We start from the raw sequence: 21,849 nt of genomic DNA, 5'->3' as shown, positions 1-21,849 counted from the left end.
CTCCATCGCTGCTCCCACCCTCTGGAACTCGCTACCTCACACCATGAGAGACTCCTCCTCACTCACCACATTCAAAACATCACTCAAGACCCACCTGTTCAACACTGCATTCAACATTTAACCCACAGCATCTAACCCCTGACTATCTCCTCTCCTTCTCCCTCCTTTGTGCTTTGAATATTTCCCTATTTCCCTATTGATTCTTCTTTTTTTGGAATTGTTTTTATGTTTTGCTATGCATTATGTTTTGCACTCTGTCAAAGCGTCTTTGGGCTTCCTGAAAAGCGCTATATAAAATAAATGCATTATTATTATTATTATTATTATTATATATATACAGACTTGGCATTTAATATGGAATATTTTTTTTGTGGGGGTGAACTTACTTTTCAAGATGTCTTAGAACCAAACGTTCATTGGAATTATGTTGAAATTATTCTAGATTTTGTTAATGTGACCTTTAAAAGAAACAAAAACCACATTTGACATTTCGAAACAAATAAATTGATCCTTGAAAGTGATGTAAACTGATATCGAACTCAATTCATGGACAGTACTGTGTTAAACTTCTGTACGTTTTCCAGAAGTGTCTCTTTATTTTGCACATTAGCCAAATTTTTTTTTAACAAAAACAAAAGTTAAATTACGACTGGGATTACGGACAGTAAAATTACAGTTCAGTACTTCGTGTAACCCCCACGAGCATTCAGGAGAGCACGTACACGTTGAGGCATGCTGTTCACGAGCTTTGCCAAGGTTTGGAGAGGAATCGCTTGCCATGCAGTGACAATAGCCTGCTGCAATTCACGCACAGAGGTCGGCTGCTGGTCCAAGTGGTCGATTTGACACGTTAATTCTGCCCACAAGTTCTCTATCGGATTCATATCCAGGGACATGGCAGGCCACTCCATATGCTCTACACCACGGTCAGCAAGAAAGTGTTGGATCATGTCAGCACGATGAGGCCGTGCATTGTCATCTTGAAGACAAAGTTTGCTCGAAAGGCTGCACGAGCAAATGGAAGCAATGTTTCTTCCAGAATGGCCCTGTACTTGAACTGGTTCAGGTTTCCATTCAGAACAACCAGGTCAGTTTTGCCCCCTGCATGAAAAGCAGCCTAAGCGGTCACCCCACCACCTCCAGCTTGTACTCTTGGCACTATACAATCTTTGTTGTAGGCATCATGCCTATGTCTGCGCATTCGGATGCAGCCATCTTGACGATAGACCAGAAATCTAGACTCGTCACTGAAGATCACGTGATTCCAGTGTCCTGGCTGCCATTGACGGTGCTCTCTGGCCCACTGCAATCGGCGCTGGCGGTGTTGTCTGGTCAGGCGTGGCTTTCTCAGGGGACGCCTGGCACGATTGCCTGCTTGAACCAGTCGTTGGTTGACCAGCCTTCTGGATACAGGCACATTTGTCAGTTGCTGCCACTCAGCCCTAAGCCGATTAGCTGACTTGGTACGGCCATTGCGGACTAACCGGTGCAGCTGGCGATCATCTCTCCTTGTGGTTCTGCGGGGACATCCTGGCCTTGGGATTGGAGTAGGGACACCCCTCTGAGCATTTCGTTTCAGGATCTTTGACACCTGACCTTGAGTGATGCCATACTGCCGAGCAATAGCACGCTGTTTCATGCCGTAATTTCGTAAAGCCACCACTCCATGATAAACAGCATTGTCGAGTTGACGGACCATCTCCAGAGGAAGCGGCAATAACTTTTGGAGATGTGCAGCAGTTTTTTTCCACTAATACAGAACGCAACAACCCTTGTTTACCCGACTGTGAAGCCAATCATCAAATGCACCTGTCCGTACATTTTGCCACACCACCTGTGATATAATCCTGTTGTTGACTTCTTGCTGTGACAGACAATCAGTGACATGGTTCTTTTAACAAATAAATCACCAAAGTGGAAAAGAAACTCACCAGATTGATATACTGAGTTAAGAAAGTAAACAAAAGTCAAGAAAAAAAAAAATTCCATATTAAATGCCAAGTCTGTATGTATATATATATATATATATATATATATATATATATATATATATATATATATATATATATATATATACGTAGTGTGTTCAAAAAGTATCCGACCTTTATGTTTTGTGCGTAAAAAAAAAGAAGCTAGGGAGGCGTTGATTGGTGCACGTATGTAGGCGATCCTAATGCACACGCGTAAATTTTTTCCCACCTGCAGAAGCTGTCATTCGACGGCAGACCGCCGATGAGTGAGGACATGTAAGTGAGCGCCGTCGGATTTTCGTTTTTGACAAAATGACGGAAAAACTTGAACAACGCTACTGCAACAAATTTTGTGTTTTTTGGGCTCGGGGATGTTGGATGCTTCCATTGTGATGACTGCAACTTGGTTTCTGGGTCGTACCCATAAACCCAGGACTCATCGCCAGTGATCACTGTGTTGAGGAAGCTGGGATCGCTGTTCACAGTCTCCAGCATGTCCTGTGCGATCTCCAAACGGAGTTGCTTCAGCTCAATCGTTAGCAGCTTTGGTACGAACTTCGCTGAGATTCTCCTGAAGCCCAAATCCTCCTTCATAATGTAATGAACGGTGTTGAATCTTGCGGATCGTTTCCACTTGGGAATCGCCAAGCTTTACACAAAATTTGATGCAGTAGCGTTGTTCAAGTTTTTCCGTCATTTTGTCAAAAACGAAAATCCGACGGCGCTCACTTACATGTCCTCACTCATCGGCGGTCTGCCGTCGAATGACAGCTTCTGCAGGTGTGAAAAAATTCACGCATGTGCATTAGGATCGCCTACATACGTGCACCAATCAACGCCTCCCTAGCTTCTTTTTTTTTACGCACGAAAAATAAAGGTCGGATACTTTTTGAACACAGTAGTATATATATATAAATATATATATATATATATATATATATATATATATATATATATATATATATATATATATATATATATATATACTGAAACGCAAAAGAAACTTACCACCTTTGAAACCTTTAAATATCAACAATAACACTGCGTGTAGTAAATGTGTGAACTTATTTGTGGACAATAGTGTCCTCACTGTCAGACAAAACGGTCACGGATGGTCACTTGAACCTTCAATGGTCACTTCATAGCACAGCTGTTGAACAGCCGTTTTGACTGTCAGTGATTAGCCAAGGGGTACGGGATGATTTTAATGAGCTGCACGTGATGTCTTGATATTGGCTTTAAAAAGGCCAGTGCAAAATGGGCATTTCAATCAACATGCCACGATTGTCAAGGGATCAACTGCAGCGTGCCCTGGGCATGCTGCGAGGCGGACTGAGCTACCGTGAGGTGGCACATCGCCTTGGCTGTTCACACCAGACGATATCGGCCCTGGTGGACAGAGACACCCTCCACAACTCTGCAGATGACAGACCTCGATCAGGGAGGCCAAGAGTCACCACTGCAAGGCAGGACAGGCAGATGGTCCGAAGTCACCTGCGGGATCGATTCCGTCCAGCATCCCGCACTGCGGCAGAAACTCCGGGGCGTGCAAACCCACGGATCTCCAATGATACTGCACGAAGACGACTGCATGACTATGGTCTGACTGCCAGAAGACCATACAGAGGCCCCATGATGACGGCTGCCCATCGCCGCAACCGACAGAGATGGTGCCAGCAGCATCAGCGGTGGACCTTGGCGCAGTGGAACGAGGTCGCTTTCAGCGATGAGTCAAGGTTCTGTGTGGACAGTCCTGATGAGCGTGTCTGGAGAAGAACTGGCGAGCGATATGCCGATTGTTGCGTGCGTCAAGCCAACAGGTGGGGTGGCCCAAGTGTGATGGTGTGGGCCGCCATATCAGGCCGGTACAGGATGCCACTGGTGGTTCTGGATGGGAATCTTAACGCCCAGCGGTATGTGGATAACATCCTGTGACCTCATCTGCTGCCATTCCTGCTAGACCACCCAGAACTGAGAACCTTTCAGCATGACAACGCTCGTCCCCATGCTGCTCGCTTTACCACTGCATTTCTCCAAGGCGAGAACATCAACACCATGCAGTGGCCTGCGCTCTCCCCTGACCTGAATCCCATAGAGCACCTGTGGGATGAGCTTGGGAGACGCGTAGTTGGCAGGGCCAGGACACGGGCAGAGCTTCTTCAGACATTGAGGACTGAGTGGGACAGAATCCAGCAGCAATCCATCCAAAGACTGGTAGGCAGTATATGCCGACGATGCACTGCCTGTATCCAAAACAATGGTGGCCACACATGCTATTGAAAGGGGACTGACATTGCACCCTGTGCTGTTCTGTACTGTAGAACAAACTGATGAGATGGTGTATCTTGGTCAAAAACTTGACATGTCATCAATAAAATGCCAATGTTTCAATTAGCAATTGTTGGTTTGTTTTATTTTGAACTGTTACAATTTTATTACATTTCAAACAAGTGGCTTGACGCACGCAACAATCGGCATATCACTCGCCAGTTCTTCTCCAGACACGCTCACGCCCATCAGGACTGTCCACACAGAACCTTGACTCATCGCTGAAAGCGACCTCGTTCCACTGCGCCAAGGTCCACCGCTGATGCTGCTGGCACCATCTCTGTCGGTTGCGGCGATGGGCAGCCGTCATCACGGGGCCTCTGTATGGTCTTCTGGCAGTCAGACCATAGTCATGCAGTCGTCTTCGTGCAGTATCATTGGAGATCCGGGGGTTTGCACGCCCCGGAGTTTCTGCCGTAGTGCGGGATGCTGGACGGAATCGATCCCGCAGGTGACTTCGGAACATCTGCCTGTCCTGCCTTGCAGTGGTGACTCTTGGCCTCCCTGATCGAGGTCTGTCATCTGCAGAGTTGTGGAGGGTGTCTCTGTCCACCAGGGCCGATATCGTCTGGTGTGAACAGCCAAGGAGACGTGCCACCTCACGGTAGCTCAGTCCGCCTCGCAGCATGCCCAGGGCACGCTGCCGTTGATCCCTTGACAATCGTGGCATGTTGATTGAAATGCCCATTTTGCACTGGCCTTTTTAAAGCCAATATCAAGACATCACGTGCAGCTCATTAAAATCATCCCGTACCCCTTGGCTAATCACTGACAGTCAAAACGGCTGTTCAACAGCTGTGCTATGAAGTGACCATTGAAGGTTCAAGTGACCATCCGTGACCATTTTGTCTGACAGTGAGGACACTATTGTCCACAAATAAGTTCACACATTTACTACACGCAGTGTTATTGTTGATATTTAAAGGTTTCAAAGGTGGTAAGTTTCTTTTGCGTTTCAGTATATATATACATATATATATATATATATATATATATATATATATATATATATATATATATATATATATATATATATATATATATATATATATATATATATATATATGTATATATATATATATATATATATATATATATATATATATATATATATATATATATATATATATATATATATATATATATATATCAATCAATCAAAATTAAAACTTGGTTTTCCTCATTTATTTTATATACTTCAAAGAGAACTGTGATATTAAATTGAGTTTCATGGAAATTTGAATTATTTTTTACTTATATTGCAGACTTGTAACTTCCCACAAATGCTTCATAGGGAATTGCACTACAAATCAGAAAATAACCCAAACTTTTGCACAGTACTGTATACTGCTGTGCTAAAATCTTATACACATTCAGGCGTTACAATATATGGATCATGTTTGAGCGTCAACAATTTACTCAAAGCCTTCACTCGTATGTTTCAGATTATAACAACATTGACCTGTATTAATACAGGTTAGTTTCAGTGAAAATAAACCAAACTTATCATTGAACAATCTTTCATTAATATTGATCAGAATCTTCACAAACTTGTGACCACAACTCAAAGTAAACTTTACATGACCAGCTAAGATGAAGTGTTGTAATCTATCACATTTATTAATCAAATATCATTGATGACTCAATGCCAGGTGTTCTTCGTTATTAACATCACGTGTTGCTCTCTACACGTCCATCAAGTTAAAAGCCCACTTTTCGTACTGCAGAATATACATATCTATCAGGATTAACTGTTACCTTAAAACATATTGGGCAAAATGGGAACGAGATCACCACATAATTGTTTCTGCATGCAGAAGGAAAAACATTGAGTGAAATAGCTCCCGTCAAACGACTTCCAAGATGTGGTATCTGAAGCACAACCAACAAGTGCAGAGAAATATCATCTGTAATTGACAAACCCTGGACTGGAAACCCAAAAAGCTGTCCAACAAACATGGGCAATACTTGGAAAATGATATCCTGCAGGAATAGAAAGAAGACAAGCATTGAATTGACTACAGATCTGGTGGAAGGTGCTGGTGTCATTGTCCATCCATCAACAGTATGAAGGTCACTTTGAAATGAGGACTTAAAGGATGTGTTGCAAAAAAGAAAACCTCTGTTAATAAAGGAGAACAAGAGTACACACACAAACCACCTTTAGAGGCCATTTTTCCCCACAGAGTAGGGGTTGGCCTTTTTCGGGCACCGTGGTCCCCTTTTTGGAGTAATGTCTTACGGCCGGATGCCCTTCCTGCCGCCAACCTTGTTAGTCGCCTCTTGCGATACACAGGGAATTACCAGTGAACTGGAACTCAATTTGCCGACCTCGGAAGGATGACAGGCTGAGTCAACCCCCCTGGCGTTGATTCAGCGATGACCGGGATTCCAACCCATGATCCCAGGATCCCAAGCCGGCACCCTAACCGCTAAGCCAACACCAGGCTAAAGGAGAACAAGAGTAAAAGGTTAAAATATACAAAACACAGAAATTGGACAATGGAGCAATGGTCAAAGGTGCTTTGGACATACGAGTGTAAGTTTCAGTTGTTTGTATCTCATCGAAGACAGTATGTGAGACGACGAAATACTGAAACTTGTAAAGAGCCTTGCGTCAAGCCAATCATTAAGCATGGAGGAGGTTCAATTCAAGGTAGGGGGTGCATATTCTCATGTGGTGTAGCAAAATTAATGGTGTATTGACTGCAGCAAGATACAAACACATTTTAATCCACCATGGAATCGCCAGTGGTGCAAGCTTTATTGGTCGAAACTTCATCTTACAGCAAGATAATGATCCAAAACACTCAGCTGGGATAATTAAACCTTACTTACAAGAGAAAAAGCAATCCAGAGTCCTTCAACACATGGAATGCTCCCCTCAATGCCAGAACTCAGTGTTATTGAAGCTGTATGGTAATATTTTGACAGTATATTGGGAATATATAACATTTTGACAACAATATACAACGTAATGTAAAATATTACATATGAAGTATAATATGTAATATTTTACAATATCAGTAAAATATAAATATTGCCGATATTCCACACCACAGTGTGAAGGTTGGAATATCCCGCGAAGCTGTCCACAGTGTGAATGGCTTATCCCTAACAATGTTAGGAGCCTAACCCTAACCCTAACAATGTTAGGGATAAGCACTATCCCACGAAGCATGTTATATATATATATATATATATATATATATATATATATATATATATATATATATATATAATCGGGAGATTAAATCAGACGCGGACGTAGCTTCAGGACGGTCTATCTTTAATTTTCGACAAGCTTTCGACCAACAAAGGTCTTCTTCTTAGTCGTCCCTAAGTTCAGCGGAAGACTTCCGTTGAACTTGGGGACGACTAAGAAGAAGACCTTTGTTGGTCGAAAGCTTGTCGAAAATTAAAGATCGATCGTCCTGAAGCTACATCCGCGTCTGATTTAATCTCCCGATTATTTATTTATTGCAAATGAGACGCCCTGCTCATACTGTGGAGTTTCTACTATTTCTCACAGTTATATACAGACTTGGCATTTAATATGGAATTTTTTTTTTTCTTGACTTGGGTTTACTTTCATACCTCAGCATATCAATCTGGTGAGTTTCTTTTACACTTTGGTGATTTATTTGTTAAAAGAACCATGTCACTGATTGTCTGTCGCAGCAAGAAGTCAACAACAGGATGATATCACAGGTGGCGTGGCAAAATGTACGGACAGGTGCATTTGATGATTGGCTTCACAGTCGGGTATACAAGGGTTGTTGCGTTCTGTATTAGTGGAAAACAACTGCTGCACGTCTCCAAAAGTTATTGCCGCTTCCTCTGGAGATGGTCCGTCAACTCGACAGTGCTGTTTGTCATGGAGTGGTGGCTTTACGAAATTACGGCATGAAACAGCGTGCTATTGCTCGGCAGTATGGCATCACTCAGGGTCAGGTGTCAAAAATCCTGAAACGAAATGCTCAGAGGGGTGTCCCTACTCCAATACCGAGGCCAGGACGTCCCCGCAGAACCAGAAGGAGGGATGATCGCCAGCTGCACCGGTTAGTCCGCAATGGCCGTACCAAGTCAGCTAATCGGCTTTGGGCTGAGTGGCAGCAACTGACAAATGTGCCTGTATCCAGAAGGCTAGTCAACCAACGACTGGTTCAAGCAGGCTATCGTGCCAGGCGTCCCCTGAGGAAGCCACGCCTGACCAGACAACACCGCCAGCGCCGATTGCAGTGGCCAGAGAGCACCGTCAATGGCAGCCAGGACACTGGAATCACGTGATCTTCAGTGACGAGTCTAGATTTCTGGTCTATCGTCAAGATGGCCGCGTCCGAGTGCGCAGACAAGTGCATGAAGCCTACAAGAAAGATTGTATAGTGCCAAGAGTCCAAGCTGGAGGTGGTGGGGTGACCGTTTGGGCTGCTTTTCATGCAGGGGGCAAAACTGACCTGGTTGTTCTGAATGGAAACCTGAACCAGTTCAAGTACAGGGCTATTCTGGAAGAAATATTGCTTCCATTTGCTCGTGCAGCCTTTCTAGGAGACTTTGTCTTCCAAGATGACAATGCACGGCCTCACCGTGCTCGCATGATCCAACACTTTCTTGCTGACCGTGGTGTAGAGCATATGGAGTGGCCTGCCATGTCCCCGGATATGAATCTGATAGAGAACTTGTGGGCAGAATTAACGCATCAAATCGACCACTTGGACCAGCAGCCGACCTTTGTGCGTGAATTGCAGCAGGCTATTGTCACTGCATGGCAAGCAATTCCTGTCCAAACCTTGGCAAATCTCGTGAACAGCATGCCTCGACGTGTACGTGCTCTCCTGAATGCTCGTGGGGGTTACACGAAGTACTGAACTGTAATTTTACTGTCCGTAATCCCAGTCGTAATTTAACTTTTGTTTTTGTTAAAATAAAATGTGGCTAATGTGCAAAATAAAGAGACACTTCTGGAAAACATACAGAAGTTTAACACAGTACTGTCCATGAATTGAGTTCGATATCAGTTTACATCACTTTCAAGGATCAATTTATTTGTTTTGAAATGTCAAATGTGGTTTTTGTTTCTTTTAAAGGTCACATTAACAAAATCTAGAATAATTTCAACATAATTCCAATGAACTTTTGGTTCTAAGTCATCTTGAAAAGTAAGTTCACCCCCACAAGAAAAATATTCCATATTAAATGCCAAGTCTGTATATATATATATATATTGTCGATATTATTGTCTAGTTTGCCAATAATATCGATAATAATATATATGCTAACGGTAACAACCCTAACACTGTTAACAGCTGCGTGGGATATCCCGCCATTCACACTGTGAACATTGCTTGGTGGGATATCCCGCCATTCACACTGTGAACATTTCTTGGTGGGATATTCCATCATTCAGTGTGAACATTTCTTGGCGGGATATCCCACCATTCATATTGTGAACATGCGTGGATTTTCCTTGACATTTGTGCGACTTGCCTCAACACTTGCGGATTTTCTGCAAATCACGAACTTCCGGCAACCTATCCCCCCTTTTCCCATTGAAACAATGTCCCCACATTCGTGGTTCAGACTTTTGCGGCATTTTCCAGGAACATATCCTCCGCGAATGCCGGGGTCTGACTGGATATACATGTGTTTGTGTATATATATATATATATATATATATATATATATATATATATATATATATATATATGTATGTATGTATAATTTTCTGTCTCTCTCTCTCATGCCTGCTGACCTCACATTATCTAGGTAGCACAGCAATCTTTCCTCTCCTGTCCTCTATCGGGTCTGCCTAACACCTCACGAAGAAGGGTGGATTTTTCGGCTGTAAACATAGTGTGGGCAGGTATTTGTAATTTGTGTCAGAGTACTGGTGATGACACGAGTACTTTTCATGAAAAGACAATATGGGATCTTTAATGTCCACCAAACGATTATACTCGCAGATGGGATACATTGGTTAGCGTCCATTAATTGAAATGCCTTCTCATTGATGCAAAGGCCTGCTGATGAAGCACCATGTTGACAGATTATATTTATTTCGGAAATCAAAGCTCGAGCAGACATCTCAAAGACTCGTGTCCTACCTCTGAGTTATTCCGTCTTCTGCCCAATATGATGTGATATGCAATGTTCACATTCAACCAAACTTTTTTTTTTCACTGGACTCCCTTTTGATGAATTTAGTTGAGAGTGGGAAAACCCTCAAGTCTCTCACTATGATTGTGATGATGCAACATTTCATTGTGCTCTTTCATTTCTTCAGCCACTCTTTTTATTGCCTGACAGATTAACCTATTCACTCACTTTTATTAGCCTACTTAAACAGAAACAGGAAATGACATTTTCTCATGGGCTCATTTTGCAGTGTGTCTTTAAAACGTTGTCTGTGCTTTTACACAGAAATGTTAGGGTTTGATTACTATTACCAAGCAACATTGTGAGACCATTACAACTGACATCCTCTGTCTGTTGTATTCATAAATATAAAGTGGTGGCCATTGTAGAATCACAAACCTCATCACAGATAAATTGATTAAATTAATATTTCAAAGGAGCTCTGGTGCCAGCCACCAAATGTTTCTCAATTGATAAGATGTCATAAGTTAATTTTGGGCAAATATGGCTACAAGTTCAATCAACACCAATATGATAGTTGGCAACTACAGTTTGTACCATAAAAATTCATGGCAAAATGCCATGAATTTCACGATTAGTGGTGGAGTCTTCAATTTGCCATAACTGCAGCCATGTCTGATTCTCAAAGTTTGTTTCTCATCTCAGTGCTTCTCTGTGATTATACTCTTATCTCAAAAAGTTTGTTTCATTAATTTGGCATTTATTTTATTGTTCCATGTTATGGATGATGGGAGCAGCATTTTCAACAAAGTGATATTGCAGACAGAGCTATTGAGCGATTTAAGGCTCAAATAGAAACTTGTAACAGACATCGCATGCAAGACAAGTACATGAGATATCAGTGTGCATTATCTTTGTAATTCAACATGATGTACGAGGGCATTAAGATGCAACAGATAAATCAGCACAGTGCATGGTACTGCAATCTCGGGTTAGAAAAACCCCACATACAGTACTATATATAACGCCTGGTGTTGGCTTAGTGGTTAGGGTGCCGGCTTGGGATCCTAGGATCCTGGGTTTGAATCCCGGTCGATCGCTGAATTAATGCCAGGGGGGTTGACTCAGCCTGTCATCCTTCCGAGGTCGGCAAATTGAGTACCAGTTCACTGGTGATTCCCTGGTGTGGCGCAAGAGGCGACTAACAGGGTTGGCGGCAGGAAGGGCATCCAGTCATAAAACATTGCTTCAAAATGGGGACCACGGTGCCCAAACATGGCCAACCCCTGCTCTGCGGGGGGAAATGGCCTCTAAAGGTGGTTCATACAGTACTATATACTCGTATGTGAACACAAAACAGACAAATATTAGTATTTCATGAGCCGCTGCGCTGCTCTTCCTTGATCTTGTAAAGAAAATAAAAAACTAATACTTAGGTAGAGAAATTAAATAGATTTGATTAAAACATCTTCTTTTCTTTGTGATTGTTACACGCGAAATAGCCTGAATTTATAAAATGAAATACTTCAATGCTGATCCAAAATGAAGTCCTTATTTTAAATATAGAAATACCACATTGTTCGTGTAAATAAAACACCAAATATGTATTTTTCCCTAAACTCCATAAGTTTCCGTTTTAATTTGTAAATATTAAATTTCAACAAATAAGCTCCAACGTTCGCAGCACATTTTTTTTCAATCAGACTTCAACCCAACTAATTGGACCTTAAATCCTCCGCGATACAATTAATAGAGAGAGAGAGATACTTGGAAATGCTTCCAAACTTTCTTCTTCCAAAAATTCAGCAATTGGACAACAAAGTCCCCTCCGCATTTCTTGATTTAAGTTCGTAATTGGTTGGAAGCTCAGTCCTTCACATAGATGGATTGTGTGATGAGGTCCGATAGAGTGGCCATCCTGGCATCTTCATTTACCCACGTGCGATTTTTCTTTGTGGGAATGGGCTGAAGAAAAAGCGTTGCCATCAAACCAGCCAATTTGGATGAATTATATAGTTCTATCCGCAATGTTTTTGCCAATTTACCAAAGGAGTTTCTTTGGTGTTCAATGGAAAATGTGTTCGAATGATTGAAAAAATCTGCTGAGAATGTCAGAGCTTAAATGTTGAAATTTCATATTCACAAATTAAAACAGAAATATATGGCCTTTCAGAAAAAAATATTGTGGTGTTTTATAAACTTTAACAACATAGAATTTTCATATGATATAGAAACTATATACAGTATATAATATATAAACTATGTACAGTATATATAAACTATATATATATATATATATATATATATATATATATATATATATATGTAATAGAAACTTAATTATGCCACTGTGTATTTCCTTAAATTAGCCTTGGTGATGTGTAGACAATTTATTATCCAAACATTTCTATTTTATGCATTTTATAGTTTGTGAAGAATTTCAGTGCAAACTATCGATTGAAATTGTTTGCATTAATGTTCATTAACATTAACATCAATTAATGTTCATTAATTAATTAATTAACTTGTATTTATGCTCATTTTCAAATGTTTCATTACCTTTTCAAAATGATTGATTTTGAGTTTGATGGAAAACGTTTCCTGAATGCATTTTTCTTTCTTCTTAAATCAATGTCACTTATGGATTTGTGCTATTCATCAGGTGTGGAGTTCACGTTCCACACATTCCACCTGGAGAGTCCACATGACTACTTACTGCTGACAGAGAATGCAAGCTTTACGCAACCGCTTGCACACCTCATGGGTTCTAGCCTACCAGGTCCTGTCCGGGCAGGCCTCTATGGCAGCTCCCGGGCTGAGCTCCGACTCATCTCTGATTTCTCCATGTCTTATGAGGGGTTCAACATCACATTCAAAGGTACGTTGTACACGTCCATTCTCCGCCTTTGGATGTCTGGCATTCATACGGCTAATGATTTGCATTAATGTATTCGACAAAATAATTGAAAGGTGTGGCAGGGAATGCCTAATTGCCAAGAAAAAGGAATTTCAGAAAATTAGCTAATTTGGATGAAAACAAAGACCATTTTCAGTGTTCTTATCACTCCACATTTCATTTTTCTTGTCCTTGATGTCACTTTCCTTTCAGTGTATGTCACTTTTTGTATCCTTGAGTAATCTTTTGGAGTTCTTGTTCGTTTTTGACAAATTATTTTTAGTGGGCTTATTAATTATATACAGGATCTCATTTCAGTTGTCATTAAAATACAGCTCATAAGACGTTGTCCAATAAGCTTTTGCCACATCAAAGAGCATATATGGAGGTTCCGAAGGACACTTGCTGCTGGCAGTTGTTGGAGGTTGACAAGGAAACTTCACTCTTTGGGATTTTGAAACCAACAGTTTTGAAATTCTGCCATTGTACTTTCAGTTCAAACCCTACCTTATGTTATATTCATTTTTTCAAACGGTTTTTGTTAAAAAAAAAAAAACTTCCATGGGTGGTCCACAGTTATTGTATGCACGTTTTTTCCCCCTGCTATTGTTATCACATTGTGTTTGTGTAATGCCTGTACACTTCTAGTGTTTTGAAAGCTTCACCAGATTTATTAATCTTCATTAAATTGCCACAAACATTTAAAAAAAAAAAAAAAAAATTTTTTTTTGGGGGGGGATACAAGATCGAGGGTCGTGTAAGAGACAAAAAGACAAACTGACACATATAACATAAAACATATGATAAAGGGATGTGGTACAGTGGTAAAGTGGTAAAGCATGTTGCTCAAGTGAGGTGTGCATGGAAGAAGTTTCGGAAAGCATTCGATAGGGTTCCACGTGAAGTAGTGACATGGGCATTGAGGAAGTTAGGAGTGGAGGAATGGTTGATCAGAGTCGTGATGGCAATGTACAAAAGAGCGCGCACAGCTGTAAGGACGAAGGACGGGAACAGTGGTGAGTTTGAGGTGAAGGTGGGAGTGCATCAAGGGGTGGTACTAAGTCCACTACTATTTGTAGCTGTGATGGAGGTGCTGGCTCAGAACGTAAAGGAGGGTCTACCGTGGGAGTTGTTGTATGCAGATGATCTGGTGTTGATTGCAGAAAGTATGGATGGACTGAAGGAGAAGATGAACAAGTGGAAGGAATGTATGGAGACAAAAGGTCTGAAGGTGAATATCGGAAAAACGAAGGTGATGGCAAGTGGTAAAGCATGTGGTGAGGTGGAAAGAACTGGGAAGTGGCCGTGTGCTGTGTGCAGGAAGGGTGTCGGAGTGAATTCCATTCAATGTACAATGTGCGCTGAGTGGGTTCATCAAAAATGTAGTGGTTTGAGAGGGTCATTAACCAGTGTGGCAGCTACATTCAAGTGTAATGTGTGCACAGAGGGAGCTGCAGATGGAGGAAATGTTGAGTTGGATCTTGGAGACGGCGTGAAGCTGGAAGGTGTGAAAACATTTTGTTACCTTGGAGACATGCTGAATGGAGAAGGTGGATCAGACTCGGCAACGGTTGCTCGAGTGAGGTGTGCATGGAAGAAGTTTCGGGAACTGAGTGGCATGCTGACGAGGAGGGGAGTGTCATTGAAGCTGAAGGGAAAGGTGTATGCTGCATGTGTGAGAAGTGTTATGATTTATGGGAGTGAGACATGGGTAATGAACGTAGAGCAGCAACGAAGGCTGGAAAGGGTGGAAATGCGAATGGTTCAGTGGATGTGTGGAGTATCGTTGAGAGAGAGGAAGACAAATGATGAATTGCGAAAGATGATGGGAATAGAGCCTGTGATGGATGCTGTGAAGAGAAACAGGTTGAGATGGTTTGGTCATGTGTTGAGGAAGGATGAAAGTGACTGGTTGAAAAGAGTGATGGGAATGAATGTAGAAGGAAGTAGAGGACGGGGAAGACCGAGAAAGACTTGGCTAAAGATGGTCGAAGAAGAAATGCGGGCAAGGGGGTTAACAAGGGGAGATGCAGAAAATAGGGCAAAATGGAGAACATTGTCATGGGGACCGCAAGGCTAACCCCCGCTCTAGCAGGGAAAATGGCCTTAAAATGCCTGTTGTTGTTGTATATGATAAAGGGAGCTGGAGAACAAGATGGAGAGCAGGGACATCTGGAGATTTGTGGGAGGGAGAGGGCTTGGGGGGAGGAGGCATGGGAAGGGTGGGGGTGGGGGAGTGGGAGAGGTAAAATAACACATGGACACTGCTAGGACTTCCAGGAAAGAAGTCGGTATTTCAAAAAAGTGGATCAGGGGTGAATTAACAGGGGTAGAAAAGATCAAGGTTTTGGATGGGGGAAGGAAGAGATGGTGGTGAACAGCTGTTTTAAAGACCCAGAGGGAGGAGTGGGATTGAAGAGAGTGAGGGAGTTTGTTCCAGAGGCGGGAGAAAAGAGGAATGAAGGAGTGAAGGTGAGCAGAGAGTCTAGATTTCGGCAGTTTCACCATAAGAGGGATGCAGGCAGATCTTGTGCGACCAGTCGGAATATTTGGGGGACAGAGCACAGAGAGAGCTGGGGGGGCAAGGCCGGAGAGGAGTCGGTAGAAAATTAAATACATCTCTGTACATCTCTGTTTCCATCTAAATATTTCTGTATTTCATGTACTTCGTCTCTGTTTCTGTCCTGCCCGCCCATTTCTAAATACATCTCTGTACCTTTATCCTGTTCTTCATGGCACTTTCTTTTTTATTTTGTATGATTACATGTCCTTCACAACATTCACCCAGGTTGGCAGGATAGCTCAGGAGTTAGTGCACTCACCTTTGAGCTCTGTAGTCTCCGTTCGATTTGTGGTCCACCTTTAAATCTTTAATCTCCTCATTAACAGGTAAGTGCTGTATCAATCAGAGAGTGATGTCTGTCGCATCGGCTCATCTGCCAGCTTTGGTTAGTAGATATTAACAATCCTATGGTGTCTTCCAACGAGAAGTAGGCGAGTTATCACGGAAATTCTTGGCAAAATGCCAATTCCTGTTTGAATGAACAGGGCTGCTGTATCATTGACGCAACCGAGCCCCCACGATTTTTTCAACCAGCACCTGGGTGCTGCTCATAAATGAATGAATGAAAATGATTCATCCAAGTTTGCTGAAGTGTTGCAGATTTGTTGTTTCTAATCGACTTATGTTCAACTTTTTATTGTCATATTTTACTTTGTAGTTATTTAATTTTATACTGAATGCTCAAATGCTGCATCCTGAGTCATCACACACACACACACACACACACACACATCACACACACACATCACACACACATCACACACACACACACAAATCACACACACACAGACACACACAAATCACACACACACAAATCACACACACACAGACACACACAAATCACACACACAAATCACACACACACAAATCACACACACACAAATCACACACACACAAATCACACACACACAAATCACACACACAAATCACACACACAAATCACACACACACAGACACACACAAATCACACACACAAATCACACACACACAAATCACACACACAAATCACACACACACACACACCATTGTATTATCTTCAGGTCTTATTCTTCAGCCACGTCCGAGTCTCCAAAAAACAAGTTACCATTCCAGCTAACATAGGTCTGCATCTTTGGATAATTGGAACAATAGGTTTCAGCAACTGAGAGTTGATAAAGGCATTTCAATCGCCATGGAAAGTAATGTCAGCTGATGTTCTGGGCGTTTGTCCTTTGTCAGAGCAAAATGTTCTTCCATCAGTGGTCTTAGAGATGGTAAGGAAGCACATTGGTCTGTGCACCCAAGCGGTTGTGCGAAGTTGTGTACTTTTCACTGCGATGGAAATAGGACAATTAATTATTGTTTGAGAAAGAAAGCCAGTGGGGATTCAAGTTCATTGGAATGCAGCTTGAGTCCTTCAATGCTGTCCAGTTGCAAATTGGATGTCGTGACTTTGTTGCAGATACTTTTCCATTTGTTTGTCAGTGAGCTTGCATGAGAAACAGAACTATGTTGACCAGATAATTCAAACGGACTTAAAAAGTTGTGCTGTCTCAGTATATGAGCCTTGGTAAGTAAAGAGACCATTTGGTCACTAATTTCTTCAGTTACTTTGGATTCATTATGAGGTCTAATCGTTATCATTTCACATGCAGACTGTGGCTGCTGGCTGCGTCATTGCTGGGATGCAGTGCCCCTTTTGCCAGTAAGGTGGTGCTCATTTCGCTGACCTTTTAAGGATGACAGGCTGAGTCAACCCACCTGGTGTTATTAACAGCAAGACAGGGGCTCAAACTCAAGGCCAGAAGATCTTAAGCCAGCCACTTTAACCGTTAAGCCAACACCAGGCATATGAGGTCTAAGGAAGTGTAAGACAATCATGAGACATTCTTGATTAGCTTTCATTAGGTGTTATTGTGGTTAGTGGCCTGTCAAGGCAAAAACTGTTGTCTTGCTTGAAAATATGCACAATATCTTGTGAACCTCACAGAGGGAGAAAAAGGTGTTGCAAGAGGTCTTCCTGCTGCCACATGTGATGCCATCGCAAACAAATCTACAAGATTGGCATTTAGTTCAAATTAGGAGGGAACAATGTGACAAAAAGGTTATGTAGAACTAACATCCAAACCTTTTCAATGTGTTTAGAGGAGAAAAGGATAGTTCTAAGAGCGTTGATCACAATGGTGTTTGAATGAGAAATCTCATCAGATTCACTTGTGTCTGGAATATATTCACTTCTTCAAATGGAGAAGCTTGAAAAGCGTGAGAGGTTTACCGGACAGGTGAGTATGGTAAACCTACAATACATAATAGAGGAAACAGGGTGAGGCCAAGTGTAGGGTTGTATGGTTTTGTTGTCGGCAAATATATTGTAAATGCTATCGAAGAACACGAGCGTTATTAGCCCCCGTTGGACTTGGTCAGAAACGGGGGCTTATGGATTGGGTCTTCGTCCGTCCTTCTATCCGTCTGTGCATGCATGTGTGCGTCCACAACCATTTCTCGGAGATGTATGGACCGATTTTGTTCATACTTGGTACAAAGGCGATAATGATGGTATACATATGCACATCATTTTGTTTCGCGATGTGATGAAAGATGGCCGACTGGCGGCCATTTTATTCGTAAAAAAACCTGATAGTGACCACGTCCTCAACCATTTCTCGGAGATGTATGGACCAATTTTGTTCATACTTGGTACAAAGGCGATAATGATGGTATACATATGCACATCATTTTGTTTCGCGATGTGATGAAAGATGGCCGACTGGCGGCCATTTTATTCGTAAAAAAACCTGATAGTGACCACGTCCTCAACCATTTCTCGGACATACATTTACCGGTTTTGTTCAAACTTGGCACACAAAAAACGAATGATGGGTTTATAGGCACAACTTTTTTTTTTTTTTAAAGATCAGATCCAAGATGGCCAACTGGTGGCCATTTTGTTACGTAAACATGTCCCCAACCATTTCTCGACATGCATGGGCTGATTTTGTTCAAACTTGGCACAAAGACAATACATGAGTAAACATATGCAGAAGATTTTGTTTTGTAATCTGACCAATGATGGCCGACTAACTGCCTTTAACTCTGTACAGCAAAATTACTAAAACCACGTAGGCAATGCCATTTTAAGTCTTTTAATGTCTTTACTTCTTGTTGTTTTATGTGATACATCCGCACAGAGTACGTGGCACAATAATATCCGGCCTGCAGTGTTCCCCACTATACAACCTTTGGTGATGAGTGCAGGCCTCATTGTACCATGGTATTCCTTATTTAGAGTATGATTTGGAGGCCTGTGAAGATCCTGGCAGCCCATTGTTTGGACGGCGTGAGGGGTCCAGTATGGTGGTGGGTGCGGCCCTTGCGTTCTCCTGCTTCCCTGGTTACCGCTTGGAGGGTGCTCAGCAGCTGCTGTGCCTGGGGGGGGCTCGTCGTCTTTGGAGCAACCCCCTGCCCAGGTGTGTGGGTAGGTCATCACACTCTTTTTGCCACTGTGTTCATGTTTGTGACTGTGATGCAACCACACACACAAAGCAGTGGAGTATTTTAGCAGCAACTTTTTATATTCGTCACGTGATCTACAATGGATAAATCCCGTAAACTTTCATGGTACTGTTCAATTAGTACGTGCTTTAAGATACAGTAATTCATTGATCCTGCAGGAAGGTATTTATGGTGGATTTTTGGGGGTTTGATAGTGATCCCCTAAAGAAGTAAATAAGGCCTCATAATTATCTTCAAGATTTGCCTGTCAGAGGGTGCTTTGCTTAATCTGAAACATCTGTGAGTAAATAATCATATGGCCTCTGCTCTTTTCAGCATTAGTTTGGTGGAGTTTTATGATGCAATCTGTTATTTTTTTTACTAAATTCTGATGGAATATGTTAAATTGGAAATTCTTATTCCCCTCTGCACTTTGGACCCTCTGTACTTTGGACCCTCAAGCAAACTTTACCCCTCATTCCTGTACCACCAGCCAAGTGTGGACAAGCTAGCAAAGCAGCAGAGGGCACGCTACTCTCTCCGAACTTCCCATCCAACTACGACGACAACCACGAGTGTATCTTCAGTGTGGAGACGGCATTGGGTAGTGGTGTACTCCTTGAGGCTCGCACTTTTCTTCTGGGCGCTGGGGATATCCTCCAGGTCAGCTTTTCAGGGCACACTCACCACAACAGAAAAGGGAAATAAATGTCAATATAAAACGAAATAAATGTTAACTGCTAGATAATTAGCCTGTGCAGCGGGAGACAGTGTTTTGCAATTGTGTTTCTTTTTTATGAAAATATGGAGAATGCTAATGAATAAAATTTACACTTTTTTTTTAGCTGTTTTCGTCAAGTTTAGTTCAAGTACAAAGCGAACACGGACGGGCTTTACATTTTGAAATGCTTTCTTGTGACCACTTTTGGATGGCTGCAAAACTAAAACTGTCATCTATGAAAAGGCAATGCCACTCAAACAGCCTCTCAACATTTTAATTGGGAGACTGAATATAAAAAGTGTTGTTATTCACAATGGTAAAACATATACACATGGAAATACCAATTAATAAAAGATGACCCTCTGTAGTTTGTACTCTTATTCATCTCTGTAGTCTGTACATTCATGTTCCTCATATTCATATTTTGATCTCAAATCTAAATCTATTGAGTATATATACCATTATATCAAATTTGACTTCACTGTTCCAATACTTATGGAAGGCGCTGTGTGATGCATCACTCGTTAATTGTTCAATCAGCTAATTGTCCCCCGTCGTACCGCGGAGCGAAAGGGGGACTATGGTTTTCCCGTCCGTGCGTGCGTCCGTCCGTCCGTCAGTGCGTGCAGGCGTGCGTGCGTGCGTAAGCGAAGGACCGAATTCTAATTTGGTGTGTGGCTGCAACTAGGCATAAGGAAGAAGGCTATTGAAAATTGGGTCACCACGTCAAACGCCAAGATGGCCGCCACCATATATATGTCTGAACCTTGTGAGCGAAATACCTTGAAAAATAAACGAACTACTAACTTCTAATCTGGTGTGTGGGTGTATCTACGCATAAGGAAGAACGCTATTGAAAATTGGGTCACCACGTCAAAATCCAAGATGGCCGCCACCATGTAAGTCTGAACCTTGTGAGCGAAATATATTGAAAAATAAGCGAAGTACCAACTTCTAATCTGGTGTGTGGGTGTATCTCGGCATAAGGAAGAACGCTATTGAAAATTGGGTCGCCACGTCAAAATCCAAGATGGCCACCACCATATATATGTCTGAACCTTGTGAGCGAAATATCTTGAAAAATAAATGAACTACTAACTTCTAATCTGGTGTATGGGTGTACCTACGCATAAGGAAGAACGCTATTGAAAGTTGGGTCGCCACATCAAAATCCAAGATGGCCGCCTTGCGTCCTCCACTTTGTCAACTTGCATCACTTCACCGACGGGGGACCGAGGCGTAACGCTTGTTTATAATTCTTTCAGGCATATATAAAGCATCATTATTGAACAAATGAAATTGAGTAAATCACAGACATTATGTGAAATGTGAAAGTGACGGCAAATGGGATGGACAATGCAGGAATCAAGTAAGAGAATATGAATGAATGATCGTTTGAAGGCTGTTTGAGGCAATGTTTTTATGGCCGGATGCCCTTCCTGACGCCAAAATCAAGTAAGAGAATAAAATAAAATAAAAACCACCTTTAGAGGCCATTTTTCCCCGCAAGCGGGGGTTGGCCTTTTTCGGGAACTGTGGTTGTTGTTGTTTTTCGGTCCCCTTTTTGAAGCAATGTTTTACGGCTGGATGCCCTTCCTGACGCCAACCCTTTTTGCCGCCTTTAACGACAAGCAGGGAATTACCAGTGAACTGGTACTCAATTTGCCGACCTCGGAAGGATGACAGGCTGAGTCAACCCCCCTGGCGTTAATTCAGCGATTGACCGGGATTCGAACCCAGGATCCTAGGATCCTAAGCCGGCACCCTTGCCGCTAGCCCAACACCAGGGACTAAGTAAGTAAGT

The 21,849-nt window shown here is 42.1% G+C and overlaps 1 protein-coding gene across 1 annotated transcript in view; it reads left to right on the top strand.

The window, feature by feature from the left end:
• The window catches only part of LOC137436088 (CUB and sushi domain-containing protein 3-like), a 1,358,203-nt gene that overhangs the window by 771,041 nt on the left and 565,313 nt on the right, over positions 1-21,849 (top strand). The window contains exons 20-22 of the mRNA XM_078786463.1: positions 13,057-13,272; positions 19,119-19,307; positions 19,818-19,987. Coding sequence (XP_078642589.1) covers positions 13,057-13,272; positions 19,119-19,307; positions 19,818-19,987 — 575 coding nt within the window. The remainder of the gene's footprint in view (positions 1-13,056; positions 13,273-19,118; positions 19,308-19,817; positions 19,988-21,849) is intronic.

The sequence above is a fragment of the Myxine glutinosa genome, chromosome 11 (assembly GCF_964187855.1).
Source record: "Myxine glutinosa chromosome 11, kmMyxGlut1.1, whole genome shotgun sequence".
Lineage (NCBI taxonomy): Eukaryota > Metazoa > Chordata > Myxini > Myxiniformes > Myxinidae > Myxine > Myxine glutinosa.
Note: the sequence above shows the minus strand (reverse complement) of the source record. Positions and strands in the feature narration are given on the sequence as shown.